Source organism: Macrobrachium nipponense, chromosome 7, assembly GCF_015104395.2.
Source record: "Macrobrachium nipponense isolate FS-2020 chromosome 7, ASM1510439v2, whole genome shotgun sequence".
Lineage (NCBI taxonomy): Eukaryota > Metazoa > Arthropoda > Malacostraca > Decapoda > Palaemonidae > Macrobrachium > Macrobrachium nipponense.
The window spans coordinates 44,472,027-44,488,191 of NC_061109.1; the positions used below are offsets into that span (position 1 = coordinate 44,472,027).

At 35.6% G+C, this 16,165-nt stretch overlaps 1 protein-coding gene across 3 annotated transcripts in view; it reads left to right on the plus strand.

The window, feature by feature from the left end:
- The first annotated feature begins 2,177 nt into the window (after positions 1–2,177).
- The window catches only part of LOC135217695 (Kv channel-interacting protein 1-like), a 65,667-nt gene continuing 51,679 nt past the window's right edge, over positions 2,178–16,165 (plus strand). For all 3 annotated transcript variants that reach the window (XR_010315166.1, XR_010315165.1, XM_064253672.1), the window contains exon 1: positions 2,178–3,573. Coding sequence is in view for 1 of the 3 variants with exons in the window: in XM_064253672.1 (XP_064109742.1) it covers positions 3,315–3,573 (259 nt within the window). In the remaining 2 variants the exon portion in view is untranslated. The remainder of the gene's footprint in view (positions 3,574–16,165) is intronic.

Here is a 16,165-nt window from a genome sequence, read left to right on the forward strand (position 1 = left end):
AATATATAATTTAGGCCTGATCTTGGAATGGAATGGAATATAAAATGTAGGCCTGATCTTGGAATGGAATGGAACATATAATTTGGCCTGATCTTGGAATGGAATGGAATATAAAATGTAGGCCTGATCTTGGAATGGAATGGAATATAAAATGTAGGCCTGATCTTGGAATGGAATGGAATATAAAATGTAGGCCTGATCTTGGAATGGAATGGAATATAAAATGTAGGCCTGATCTTGGAATGGAATGGAATATAAATGTAGGCCTGATCTTGGAATGGAATGGGAATATTTAATTTATGCCTGATCTTGGAATGGAATGGAATATTTAATTTATGCCTGATCTTGGAATGGAATGGAATATAAAATTTAGGCCTGATCTTGGAATGGAATGGAATATTTAATTTATGCCTGATCTTGGAATGGAATGGAATATAAAATGTAGGCCTGATCTTGGAATGGAATGGAATATTTAATTTATGCCTGATCTTGGAATGGAATGGAATATATAATTTAGGCCTGATCTTGGAATGGAATGGAATGTAGAATTAGGCCTGATTTTGGATTTTATGGAATGGAATGTAGAATCTTACGCATGATTTTGGAATAGAATATAGAATTTACGCTTGATCTTGGAATGAATGGAATGGAATTAATAGATGTAAGGCCCTTGATCTTGTAAATGGAATGAAATATCAAAATTTTAGGCCTTGATCTTTGAATGGCTTAAGGAATATAAATGCGTAGGCATCCGATCGTTTGGAATGGAATCGGAATATAAGGCGTAGGCATGATCTTTTGAATGGAAATGGAATATAAAAGCTAGCCTGATTCTTGGAATGAAATGTAGTATAAGTAGTCTTCGTGATCTGGGAATTGAATATAAAATAAATGTGAGGCCTGATCGTTGGAATGGGAATTGTAAATACAAAATTTTAGGCCTGAAAGGACACTGCAAAGAACCTTAAGTAATGCATACTGGGCACCGCGTATGGTGCACTGACGACGTTAACCCCCTGCAGGGGATCTTCAACTTTGTTTCTAAAACCAGGGGTCTGATTAATCTCTCTTTTTCAGTTATTAACTTTGAGTATTATATATTAGATTATGCCAATTACTAGAATGAGGGAAAGTAAAAAAGAAAAGAAATGTTGCAAGCTGCATAGTGGAATGATATTGAAAACATTAAGCTTGTTTGTTTTTTTCTTTCTTTTTTTCATTTTGGTTTGCAAAGAATTTCTTTTGTCTTTCCAATTTTGTTTTACGAAAATGAAAATATAAACCTCTGATGTGAGCCGTTCCCTGTAATGGCTCCCGATCCTGCCAAAAAAGGACAATATCCCACGTCTTTATATCCATCACCCCACCGATAACAAAGAAGAGTGTACTCTCTCTCTCTCTCTCTCTCTCTCTCTCTCTCTCTCTCTCTCTCTCTCTCTCTCTCTCTCTCTGAAGTTTATGTCCATCTTTCTCCATAGGAAAATATTTTTCATGTTATACTTCACGAAAAGAATGGTGACTCCCAATAAATAAGAGTTGGTATAGTTGATGATATTGCTTTCTTACGTAAAATCATTTCCGACCTTTCCAGTAAAAAAGGAAAAAAAAAAGCGGAAGAATGAGAGAGAGAGAGAGAAGGCCATATTGGATTTTTTTTTCTTTTGTAGGATATCTAGATGAAATATGCATAGAAAGAGGCGAGAATGGAAATAGGAAATATTAGTAAAGGTAGTAGGAGAGATCATTTTGCGCCTTCATCCGGGTATTATGTGTATTAGGTATCGTGAATGAGCTTCCTCATAATGGTGAACACCGTGATGGTAAATACATTTAGCAATATTCCTTTACGATTTTCCATCAAACAAGGTATAGTATTAGATTGTTATTAATATTATTCTTGCTGTTACCCTCGAATATCATCATTGTGGTGGTCGTCATTATTATTATTATTATTATTATTATTATTATTATTATTATTATTATTATTATTATTATTATTATTATTATTGTCTAGACTGCCGTGTGAATGAGTAAAATCTGTAATGAGGAAGAGCCAAAATAAATAAATTTTCATGTATACATACTCAGCAATTAAATGAGTGCTTATATGCCTATTCTTTCTTTTCAGGTACTGCTTCAATGGACCTTGGATGTGCTGAGTGCTGAGGTTTAGATAAAAAAAAAAAAAAAAAAAAAAAAAAAAAACAGCCCCGAAGGCTTTCTCACAGCTGCGACTGAATACTCATTCAAAAAGTGGATCAGTGAATTTCAGAAACCTATTGACATGTATTCCATGAACGGAACAAGACTTTTACAAGTGATTCGCTTATTTTTTTCGCAGACATGAAACTCTATGATAAACAGAGAAAGTATTTGCAAAGAAATTTTTTTCCGAATCATGTGTTTTTCATATGACTATGAAGTAAATATGTTCGTGAATGACTGCCAGGCGGAAAAGAAAAGTGATAACTTGTGGAACCTTCAATAAACTGAATTCATAACGTAAACTTCGAAATGAGCGAAGGCTTCTTTATAGCTTTCAGAAAAATCGTGGGATCTTTCTTGCCAAAAAGAGAGCGTTCGTTTTCCATTGCTGTTGAGGCGTTTCACCTGAATTGAGTGAAAATACGATTAATAAACCTGCTAAGCAGAATATAAAATTAAGAAATAAGCTCAGGAGAATATAAAATTAATAAACCTGTTCAGCAGAATATATGAATAATAAACCTGCTAAACAGAATATAAGATTAATAAACTTTCTAAGCAGAACATAAAGTTCATAAACCTGCTAAGCAAAATATAAGATTAATAAACTTTCTAAGCAGAATATAAAATTCATAAACCTGCTAAGCAGAATATAAGATTAATAAACCTGCTAAGCAGAATATAAGATTAACCTGCTAAGCAGAATAAAAGATTAATAAACTTTCTAAGCAGAATATAAAATTAATAAACCTGCTAAGCCGAATATAAGATTAATAAACCTGCTAAGCCGAATATAAGATTAATAAACCTTCTAAGCCGAATATAAGATTAATAAACCTGCTAAGCAGAATATAACAAGCTTTTGAAAGACGGACCTTATGAACATTGCCTCCAGCATTGACGTTTATGAAAGGTGAATCTAAGGAAGTACCGAATAGACAGTTCCCCACTGCAGAAAAGGTCTTTCAGTCCTCGAGTGTCCCATCGACAAGGAATTGACTCTGATGCAAAGGCCGCGAGTGAACTGAAGTCCTTCCGCCTCCTACAGGTCCCTTCGCCGTAAGACTCACCTCATACCTCACGGTGGCTAAACAAAAGACACCTCCAAAATGTATGGAATGGTGGGAGGCAGCGGGGGAGGAGGTGGAGGCGGAGGAGGAGGAGGAGGTGGAGGTAGGAGTAAAAGCAGCGGTGGAGGAGGCAGTACCAGGACCGGCAGTCGGAGACAAACCCAGTACCGGGGCCAGCAGTCCCAGTCCAAGGAGGCTAATGCAGCTGCTCCCAGCACCCCGAGACCTCACCGGTCCATATACCGCCGATTGCTTTGTTTTATAAAGCAAGCGTGGACCGGAGTCAAGTTTGGTTCAGGTAAGGGATTGTCGCCGTTTTTCATGTTTTATAGCTGCTTTTGTACAGAAAAGAGGAAGGATTAATGCTACACATTATTGTTTAAGGTTTTGTCGTGTAAGGAGAATGGGAAAAGATGCATTTTTGAAGAGGATATATAATTAGGCTACTTGGAAAAAAAATTGTTGAAATTGTGGCAGGGCCATCAGATTAAAAAACCTTCAAGAATTTCGGAAGTAATGCCTGTTAAATAGGAGAAAATTGTGCAGTGCTCGTGAGATTGCTCCAACTGGTTACTGGGGACCACATCTTTATTTTAGTACCTAAACGATGATCAGAACTGTAATTTCAGAGGAACTAGATTAGCTATGGGAAGTTTGTATGTTCATATGTGTTCCGTAATCATTACTGTAAAGCTGCAACTATTCTAGAATTGGACAAAAATTTCATATTGAACTTTCTGCGGAAACAGCCTACTTATTAAAAACAGTTTTATAGTGCTGTACTTTCTGCGGAACCAGCTTCCCTAATAACTAGTTTTATTCCAAAATGTATGAGGAAAGTAAAACTCATTATATTTATATTTTGCATTACTTGCAATAACAGCACACGCTTTCCTTGACGTCCACCTTCTCTTCTGATTAAAGCTCTGTCTGTAAATATGAACGGTATAATCTACGTTATAATTGCCCCTGGATTTGCAATTAGTCCCGTTTATGAAGAGAAGAGGGAAATGCAACCATTGCTAACGAGGTGCTTTCTGCTACTTTTTCTCATCATTTCACGAGTCTGTGAATATATGATTAAGACATAAAGAGAGAGAGAGAGAGAGAGAGATAGAGTGTTACAAGGAGTTACAAGGATTAGGATGTCTCAAAGACTTGTCAGTCCATCCGAGGAGATATCGTGTGCTCACTTATCTGTAGGAGCAGGTTTTACTGTGCATTAACAGTGTCCTAATGATTCGAGAGAGAGAGAGAGAGAGAGAGAGAGAGAGAGAGAGAGAGAGAGAGAGAGGTGGGGTGAAGCAATCTAAATCATATCGTTTATGATCATTGCCAAGCAGAATGAATACCGAGTGTTAGCAAAGGAGAATTCTACACCTGCAAGGTGATATTATGGTGCTAAGTATGGAAGGATTAGATCTGGATGGGATTAATTTCTGATGAATATACCGATAGAGATGGCCAGGGCAATGAAAGGGGACGGTGCTTAATTAAGAGATCTAGAACATTTTTGAAGCTATGTAGAATATGTAAAGCCCAACGAGGTTTTACGAATGCATGGTCTGCAATTTAGTTCCGGGTAAGGTCATTCCGGGTGAATGTTTTAAGCAAGTACAAAAGATATCTGTGGGGTTTCCTTTTATTTTTGAACTCGTTAGGATTTGAGTGTGTGTGGGCGCGCGCGAGCGCGCTAAGTAATGACGTTAATTTAATTCATGTTTGTTTATCATCACAATTTGGACGTGGAGTCCCTCATAAACAGGGCTCCCTGCAAGTTTGCTGGAGTTTCTTATTTAGGAAACCTTGCATTATACAGATTTATTATATGAACATACATGTATACATATATATGTATATGTGTGTTCCAACATATGCCTTTCCCTTTTCATAGGAACTGACTCCTGATGCGTTCTTATTAAATTGATAATATATCCTTGAAGCTCAGTAAATCAAATTGCTTGCTAAATGATTGATCAGCTCGTTATGGCCCCGTTTTGTTTATCAGAGGTTTAGTTGGTTGCAACTGATTCCTCACATCGTGCCGTTGCTATCATAAAGCCAAAGGAAATTGTGATCATTAATTATATTCATATAAAGAAATAATTACAGAGATGAAAAACTTTCTGTGTCACTCTCAAGGTAGTTTTTGCATATTGCAAGATTTGAGGGATTTTTCAAGCTTGAAATTGCTTGTATTTTTAAGTTAACATCGTGTTCGTCGTTCGTAACGGGAAATAATGCTTTATAATAGGCCCATGGCCCATTAGCAACTCTTATTTTCGTGCACCTCCATTCATATTCTCTCTTCTGTCTTGATATCCATCCTCTCCTAACAATTATTCCATAATGCAGCTGCGAGGTGTTCCTTCTGGTACACCTTTCAAACCTTTCTACACTCATAGGGCCCTGCGCTTGGCCTTTGGTTTAAACTCTATACTACACTCTACGACATTATCTTCATATTGTAATATAAGAAAAATAAAAGTGGAATTTCGTTGATCGTGAACACCAAACAGAGTTTATTGTTTATCACGGACAATATCACATCTAAATACTGAAACGCACTTGCATATTTTGTGAAAATTCATCTCTCTCTCTCCCTCCCGCTGTCTTTCGTAAATTTAGCCAAAATAATGTAAAATTATGGTTTTCCATTTGCATGTGTGATCTGCTCTATCCCTTGGCACACTGTCTAATCCCTCTCTCTCTCTCTCTCTCTCTCTCTCTCTCTCTCTCTCTCTCTCTCTCTCTCTCTCTCTCTCGAACTTTTTCTCAAGATGTATCATCCTCTTCTTTCTGTAATGTTTCTTCATACTGACTGCCGAAAATGTCTCTCTCTCTCTCTCTCTCTCTCTCTCTCTCTCTCTCTCTCTCTCTCTCTCTCTCAGAAAATTAGGAAACATGGCTGATTTATGAATTCCCTTGGGTCTGAACCCAACCAAATTCCCCTTCAAGCATTACTCGCTTCTTGGAAGTCCTCTAGTTTTCCGATCTCTCCATAACAATGCTTTTAACAACTTTGCGTTAATTGAAGAGAGTAGTAGTGAGTCACAGTGAGGCCTCAGAACACTGTTTTCACTAAAAGTTATTTAGAGCATGAACATGAATATGAACTTCTTGCTGACTCTGAAATTTATAATATATAGGGTTTTGTACATGAAAAGTATATGTTCTGAACATATATTAAGGTTGATATCGAAGTTGTGAATGCGAAAGCAAATAGATAACGGAAACGATAAAACACGTAACGCACATGGAACCAGACATGAAAAAAACTGTCACATTAATTCCAGCTTGAAAGAAAGTCAGGTTTTAAAAGCGTACTCAGAAACGTAAGCAGTGAAAGTCGGCTGTAATCCCAGATCAATTCCGGTAATGAGCTGCTTCCTTATATTGCACGGAGCGTATTAATACTTTTTTATAATAGATCTGGAAAATGAAAGAGGAGCTACCTCAGACAGCTCGGAATACGCGTGGCCTTCGGTAATGCACCAGCTTGGCTAAGAAGCGCATTTTCAAATCCATTGTGAACTGATGGTATATCTGATGAGAGAAAACTCATGTGCCGCCACGTATCCAAGTATTGTTAGGGTAAACTAAGGTGGGTACGTGTTTATGTGAATTACACGAATGACTTAAGTTGTAACTGCTGAGATATTTCATTTGATTTACCGTTGGAGGTTTACATCCTTCAGCTGCCTACATAACACTAATTCATGGTTTAATCCATATGAAAGGTTGTTTCGAAAACTGACATCCCCTAAGCCCATATAACATTGAAAATAAGAAAAGGGTCTACTATGTTACAATTGCCAAAGCTTTTAAATGTCCTGTCGTCATCAAAGTGTCAGAAAAGAAAACGAAAGATAAACAATCCTCGTTTGTTTTACGTGTGCAACATAACAATAAAAGCCTCTCTCTCTCTCTCTCTCTCTCTCTCTCTCTCTCTCTCTCTCTCTCTCTCTCTCTCTCCATTTATCATCGCCCCCCGTTCATGACAGTCCCTCTTAATTGGAGTGAAGTTTTGTTGACTCTGCCCACAGCACTGACTCCCCTTCCATCTAACCATCCCAAACTGGCTGTCATTTATCGAAGGAGTCTCCAGCGCCTATGGTCCCTCTCTGTTGTCCTTTTAATGGTCGAGTCTGTCACCTAACGAATATGATATAGTACATTCTCCTGTTTCATCATTCTTCCCGCCGAATTAGATCGCTGTGCTGACAGACTTCGCTAATAGGCAGAATGGAATACGAGATGAATGATAGAGCTGAAAGGATATATTTGGAAAATGGGGGAGATCTTCAGCGAGTTTTTCAGTCTTAATTCCATTTCGAGTGACCTATATATAGTTAACCTAACTTCCAAAATTGAAATTACTGATTATTAGCATAATCGTCCGAATTGAAAGATGACTATTGTTAGTATAACGTCCAAAATTGAAATGACTATTGTTAGCATAACGCCCAAAATTGAATTACTATTGTTAGCATAACATCCAAAATTGAAATTAGCATAACGTCCAAAATTGAATTGACTATTGTTAGCATAACGTCCAAAATTGAATTACTATTGTTAGTATAACGTCCAAAATTGAATTACTATTGTTAGCATAACGTCCAAAATTGAATTACTATTGTTAGCATAACGTCCAAAATAAAATTACTGTTGTTAGCATAACGTCCAAATAAAATTCCTGGTTGTTAGCAAATAACGTCCCCAAAAAAAAAAAATTGGGAATTACTACTGTTAGCATACAGTCCAAAATTGAATTACTATTGTTAGCATAACGTCCAAAATTGAATTACTACTGTTAGCATACAGTCCAAAATTGAATTACTATTGTTAGCATACAGTCCAAAATTGAAATGACTATTGTTAGCATAAAGCTTCCAAAATTGAAATGAGTATTGTTTTAGCATAACGTCCCAAAATTGAAATGACTATTGTTTAGCATTACATCCAAAATTGAAATTATATTGTTAGCATAACGTCCCCAAATAGAAAATTGACTATTGTAAGGCCTTAACGTCCAAAATTGAAATGACTATTGTTAACATAACGTCCAAAATTGAAATTAGTATTGTTAACATAACGTCCAAAATTGAAATGAGTATTGTTAGCATAATGTCCAAAATTGAAATGACTATTGTTTGCATAATGTCCAAAATTGAAATGACTATTGTTAGCATAATGTCCAAAATTGAAATGACTATTGTTTGCAAATAATGTCCAAAATTGAAAATGACTATTGTTTGCATAAGTCCAAAATTGAAATGACTATTGTTGCATAATGTCCAAAATTGAAATTACTATTGTTAGCATAACGTCCAAAATTGAAATGACTATTGTTTGCATAATGTCCAAAATTGAAATGACTATTGTTAGCATAATGTCCAAAATTGAAATGACTATTGTTTGCATAATGTCCAAAATTGAAATGACTATTGTTTGCATAATGTCCAAAATTGAAATGACTATTGTTAGCATAACGTCCAATATTGAAATGACTATTGTTAGCATTATGTCCAAAATTGACATGACTATTGTTAGCAGAAAGTCCAAAATTGAAATGACTATAGTTAACATAACTTCCAAAATTGAAATGACTATTGTTAGCATAACGTCCAAAATTGAAATGACTATTGTTAGCATAACGTCCAAAATTGAAATGACTATTGTTAGCATAACGTCCAAAATAGAAATGACTATTGTTAGCATAACGTCCAAAATTGAAATGACTATTGTTAGCAATACATCCAAAATTGAAATTACTATTGTTAGCATAACGTCAAAATTGAAATGAGTATTGTTAACATAACGTTCAAAATTGAAATTAATATTGTTAACATAATGTCCAAAATTGAAATGACTATTGTTAGCATTACGTACAAAATTGAAATGACTATTGTTAGCATTAAGTCCGAAATTGAAATGACTATTGTTAGCATTACGTCCAAAATTTAAATGAGTATTGTTAGCATAATGTCCAAATTTGAAATGAGTATTGTTAACATAACGTCCAAAATTGAAATGAGTATTGTTAACATAACGTCCAAAATTGAAATGAGTATTGTTAGCATAACGTCCAAAATTGAAATGAGTATTGTTAGCATAACGTCCAAAATTATTGTTAGCATAACATCCAAAATTGAAATGACTATTGTTAGCATAAATTTTCAGGTGACGATGTTCTGTAGTTAGCAAAACGCCTTCGGTTGCAATGATATTCTGTAATTCATGTAGCTTTGAAATGGGCACTATATTTATATAGCCCAACTTTTACAATGAAAATGATAACTGAAGTCAGAGTGAGCCATAAAGAGCCTTATCTCGATTTTCCATTTACATTGATTTCTCATGTCTAAAGACCTCCAGTTAGCATGATACCTGGAGTTAGAAAGTAGAAGGTATTTTAACATATTTGAAGTTAAAGTGAGTTCTTGGTAACCTGGTTTATAAGATTATAATGAGTAACAGTTGATAATATGATAATATGAAAGCGTATGGAACCCAAGATATAACTACGTACTGTGCATTTCAGGGCAGTGTCTAATTGATATTCGCCAATGAAATCTTATCAAAGCATCGGATTTGGATCATATTTTGGAAATAGGGCTTATTGTTGAAATGATATTTAATATCATGTCAGGGTATCGATATGATTTCACTCATAATTTCTGATTCATTTGTGAGAGGATCTTAATGATGCCTGAAGTTAGAATGTATGAGAAAGATTTGTATCTGAAGATAAGACGACCCATAGGTAATGTAGAGTTACAGTGATCTAGATACAATAAGCATGATGCTTGAAGTTGTCTAAAGGAGTAACAAAGCGTAAGAGTACCTCACGATATAAATGACAGAACAGTGGTTTATTTTTTTATTTTTTTATTAATTAATTTATTTATTTATTTTATTTTTACTATTCACCCGTCTTGAGGGTACCGGAAGGAATTGCCAAAGAAACTGTTTATAAAAGTTCTTGCTTTTATTAACGCCATCCTGTTTTTTTTTTTTTTTTTTTTTTTTATCGTTTCGTTTTTCCATTGTTAATCTTCCAGTCTCGTCTCGTCTTTCGGAACGCGTCACTGGATGTGCTTATATTCGTTGTCTACCTGAGCCTCATTAGTGAACGATAATGAGTCACTAATGGGGCATTTTATGAGTTCATCATGTTCTTAATCTCTGATTAATGATCTTGCTGAGTGGCTTTGTCTTTCCACACATTCATAATATCGGCGGCCAATCTTAACCCTTCATCAATCTTACCGTCTCGTCAGTAGCTTGACAGGGCGCTATGCGCCGCCTGTCTCGGTCACACCAGAGGAAAGTGCAACCTGCAGGAGGAATTGAGGAAGCTGAAGGAAATGAAAGCACTTTCACAAGGTATTCTAACACCCATTAATGTCCTCATCAAGCGCGTGTGTTTTCTAGCAACGAGTGGATCATTTTCAGTGAGCGTTATTGACATCTAGTGGTGAGTTTTTTCACCATTTTCATCAGGTCGTCCTCCCAAGTGACGTAAGCTGGCGCGCTTGCACATTTATCTCGAATTGATCTCACCTTCTGTGCCGGTTTATTGTACCTAATATATATTGACGTCACGATTCCGAGACACCTTGACGTGATCCATCCTCTTTGGATGTCTTAATGTTTCCTGTGAATTTTCCATAAGTAGCACTTCGAAGTGCTAGTAGAAATTGAATTTTGATTTTGTATCGTAAGCTTGAAATGTTGTTTTGAAATTCCATGATTGATTCAAATTTTTCGTATTAGTTGTGTGGAATTTTGATTATTGCCACAGCTGATTTTTTTTATTGTTTTTTAGATATATACATTAGATTCACGAGCACGGGAAATCATACCAGGTGCCGAAACGAGTCGTCCGAAGATATCAGTTCAGAAGTGAAAGATAAAATGAAAGAAATTAATCATTTGCTCAAAAGATCAAAGAATGATTTCGACTTACATGCTGTATATATACCTTGCTTCTTTGAGCCTTTGTTACAGCTAGGCTACCAGAGCGGCATCAGCTTCGAAGAATCGTGGAAATATGTTTAAATAGAGTAATATCCCTATTATTTAAAAAAAAAAAAAAACAATAATTTTATATTTTTACTCATGATGGATGCATGCCAAGCTCGAGAGAAATAAAACATGGGGATTTTTTTTAAGAAAAAGAGAAGAATAATAATAATACTGCATTCTTGACAAAGAGTAGAGTTTAACAACCACTTATTATTACCCTCCTGCAGATTCACTCTCTCTAATTCAGGTGCAAATTACTTTACTTTTCTGATATTGATGTACGAAGATTGGTATCGGTAACCATTACTTCGATCGTCATTATTGATGTTACAGGTCTTCGACATTTTCATCGTTGCCTTCCAATTATTTTATTTTAAAAATTGAAGAACACTTTTAATGACTTTGAAAGTTTTTTCATGGGGATGAGGAAGGAGAAGGCATAATTGAACTATATATATATATATATATATATATATATATATATATATATATATATATATATATAGATATATCTATATCTATATATATCTATATCTATATACTATATATATAGATATATATATATAGATATAGATATATATAGATATAGATATATATAGATATATATATATATATATATATATATATATATATATATACTACTATATATATCTATATCTATATATATCTATATCTATATATATATATATATATATATATATATATATATATATATATATGATAGATGCTAGATCGAGGTTTTGAAAAAGAAGATAAACACTGCCAACGACCTTCAAGTAGCTGTCATTATATTAAAGGAGAAAAGTTATGCAAAATGTTGTACTTTAATACAAAAAACCCGCAAATTTTCTCGGGGCCAGTCAGTGTTACTAACGATAACGTCGTCGTTTTTTTATTATTGTTATTATTATTTTTACAAAATAGTAATAAAAGGACAATATTATAGCACTGTAACTGAACGCTTGTACGCATATCATGAATTTTCGAAAACCCTGCCCCCTTTACCTCTTTTTCACATTTATTTATTAATTAATTTTTACGCGCTGGTCATACGAGAGAGAACTATTGCTGGTACAGCCTATAGCAATTTAGCAGCAGCAACAAAATCCTCTCTTTCAGTTTTTTTATTTCATTTTATTTATTTATTTATTTATTTATGTATTTTTTTTTTTTTATTTATCAATACTGCTTCTTTCGCTCTTCGTGTCCCTCCAATCCGCACCCACTTCAGGTATCATTTCTAAGTCATCGTAACACGGGGTCCTTTTAGGGTCGAGTTCTGCGACTGCCCAAAATCCCCTCGAGGGATTTGTCCCGGACGACTCCCTATCATTTTAAAAGCCAAGACTCATAAGAGACGTCGAGCTGGAAAAATGGAAGGTACTCGTGGCTATGCATTTATGCATGAATGCTTGCTTCCTTCGTCATCAGATGCTTGGTGGGTACGTTGACATGAAAAAGAATAAGTAAAAACAGGGTCATTCTCCAAAAGAAACAGTGAATGATGCCAGGGACGATGAGAGAATGTTATTTATGCGACAGCGAGGGGAAACATAACAGATGGCAGGGGAGGCCGTCTGAGGGAAGAGATAATAGTCACTGGACGCTAAGTGTGAAGTATGATGGACTTTATATGTGAAGAGGAGGAATATTAGTATGTCTCACACATGCAAATGGGCGAGAATACAAGCATTCCAGCACGTGTGAGTGTATTTTTATATATTACGTATTGAGAAGCACTTTATTTTCATTCAAGTATGCAATTAGCAAATGAGTTTATTCCACTACAATAATTTCGGTGTTTTATTGAAGTTAATGGTAACCCCCTCTTTTTGTACATAGGGACATGTTTTGCTTTAAGCTATTTTTCTGATGCAGATTCATCTTTCAGGTATATTTGTGGATGAGAGAAACAGACAGACAGCAAGTTAGTGTTTAAAATTGTAAGGCATTCCTCAGTTCTGAACACCGTTCTTACGTCGAACATCATGACATACCATCCTGTTCTTTATTATACTTTTCCTGTTTCATTTACCTGGTTTTTCAGGATCCAATGTGTCTTGTGTGTGATTTATTTTTTTACTTGTTTCGTATGCACGTGAGTAAGTACTCCTGTAAAGTCATGATTGAAGTTATTGGTTTTGTCTTAGGCCAAGCTTATATTATATTATTATACTTGAGTATCCGTGTGTGTGTGTGTGTGTGTGTGTGTGTGTGTGTGTGTGATACGTTAGACTTTTCCTGGAAATGTTGACTTGCGAGTCTTTTGATAAAATATTCTCTCTCTTTCTCTTTCTTGAGCTCTGCAAGTAAACACTTGGAAGCGTATGGGTGACTTTATTCGTTTATGGAATAGCCGGCTTTTCTTTTTTTCTTTTCTTTTTTTCACGTGAGAAATGTTCCATTTGAAGATTGCCTCCATTTTTCCGAGCATCAACGTATCTCGGAGTTCTGTATTTAAGCTGAGACTAGTTATGCTTCGACTCTCTCTCTCTCTCTCTCTCTCTCTCTCTCTCTCTCTCTCTCTCTCTCTCTCTCTCTCTCTCTCTCTCTCTCTCTCTCACTTTCTTTTATCATTGTTACTTATTTCTGTCTTTTTATTCCCAGTCGTTTTCTTATTTTCCTCTCACTTATTGGCCTTTCCCTAAAATGAAGATAGGAGGAATTGGTGAGGTGTTGTTCTCATTCAGATATCAGCTCCGAACGATCCTTGTAGATGCTAAATCTTACAAAATAGTTAAGAGAAAAATAAAGTACGGACATTGATACCTTTATTTACGAATTTAGACGGATAGTTTGTATTCACCAGGAGGTGTCTGTCCGAAAAAGTAAAATAAGAATTCTGAAAAGTTCCTGCCTCATTGGAGGGGTGGCTGTGGGCCATGGAGATGGTGATTCGATTTGGAAATGGGTCTGGATACGGATCCAATATATCGTTTTGTGTGCGTGTGTGTTAGCGGAGAAGGCCTACATTTTTTGGAGTTCTAAAATGGTACAAAGTTGCAGGGACGGTCGGAGTTTCGAGATAAGTTAAAATATGAAGAAAATGAAGGCAACTAAGTTAAAATATGAAGAAAATGAAGGCAACTAAGTTACAATATGAAGAAAATGAAGGCAACTAAGTTAAAATATGAAGAAAATGAAGGTAACGAAGTTAGAATATGAAGAAACCGAAGGCAACTAAGTTAAAATATGAAGACAATAAAGGTAACTAATGCTAAAATAAGAAGAAAAAACGAAGGCAACTAAGTTAAAATATGAAAAAAAGGAAGGCAAGTGAGTTATATTATGAAGAGAATGAAGGCAACCAAGTTAGAATATGAGGAAACTGAAGGCAACTAAGTTAAAATATGAAGAAACTGAAGGCAACTAAATTAAAATATGAAGAAAATGAAGGCAGTTCATAATTACTGAAAGTACAGGCATTCGTTTTTAATGTCTCGCTTTTTTTTTCATATCTGCATTTATCAAGGAAGCGTGTTGGAGTATGGTGTCAACGATAAAATATTGAGCCTATAAGTACGGTGCAAATGAAAAACTGGTCATGAAAGATGATATTTATTTCAGTTCTGAATTGAGAAAAACGGTTTTATTCTTCAGAGCTTGGTAAGTCGATGCTGTGCTTATTGATTTCTTTAAAGGCTGAGAAAGTTCTGTTCTCGCGTCATCCGAGTTTCAATATGATTATTCGTATGGATTCAATAGGCATTGAATTAACCATTGGGAAACCTTTCTTCAGAGGGATAGCTTATCAAAGCGTAGGTCTCTCTCTCTCTCTCTCTCTCTCTCTCTCTCTCTCTCTCTCTCTCTCTCTCTCCAGGGAAATGCGTGTAAAGAGAATATGTGGCCACATCGTTTTGTAAAGCAGATGAAAGACTGTTTAATGCGCGTATGTACGTATTTGTGCTTTTTTCATTATTTATAATAAATTATTTCAGCTGGTTTAGATATTTTCCAAGGTAATATAGACAAAAGCTATCATTCACACAATATGGCCGACCAAGAACCAATAGCTTATGGTCACCCACGGTCAAGCTAATTTTGCTGTCTTCATACATTTCTCATCAACGTTTCTCCCACTACCTGTGTGGCATTCTTTCTTTCTTCTCATATCTACCGTCAAATCCATAGCTGTCCCTCAGAGGCGAAGAAAGGTCTGCAGCCGCCGCCAGCCGTGTTTAGCCCAAGCAAATATTGACGACCGAGAGTAAAAAAAAAAAAAAAAAAAAAAAAAAAATGTAGCCGCCAGTAGACTCTCAGACCTCATTACCCAAGAAGAAGAAAAGACCTCTCGCTGTTTAAGGAGGGCTTCGCACAGCAGACTTACCCTTACGTTAACCCCTACGCACGGTCCAGATTTCTAGGCCGTGCCCCCTACGTAAGGGTGGCTATAAAGAGTCGTGTAGTTCTTGTGTTAAGTTGTAACGTTAGATAGGAAAGACGTAACAAAGTTCTAGGAGACCGAAGTCTCGGATTTCTCGATGAGTTGCAGATGAATACTGCAAGAGTAAGTGACTTATGTATGTATATCTGTATGTTAAAACATATTTGGGTATATTGTGCTATCCTGTGTGTATCGGGAAAAGTATCTTAAATAGCACACCGACCGTTTATTTTTAGAACTAGCATTCCCAAATTTAAATGTATGCAGTTTATTATTAACAAATATTGAATACCAGCGAGATTCCCTCTTACTAACAGCAACAATACCGATATCCTAATAGAGTTAAAGTGTTATATGAAGCAACAACCGCTGTATTTACGGTATATTTTGCTGTTCGACCGGGACGAGATATTGCTACATTTCCCTGCATAGTTTTGCCTTTTCTTTGTAGAGAGAAATTGCATTATCCGTCCGG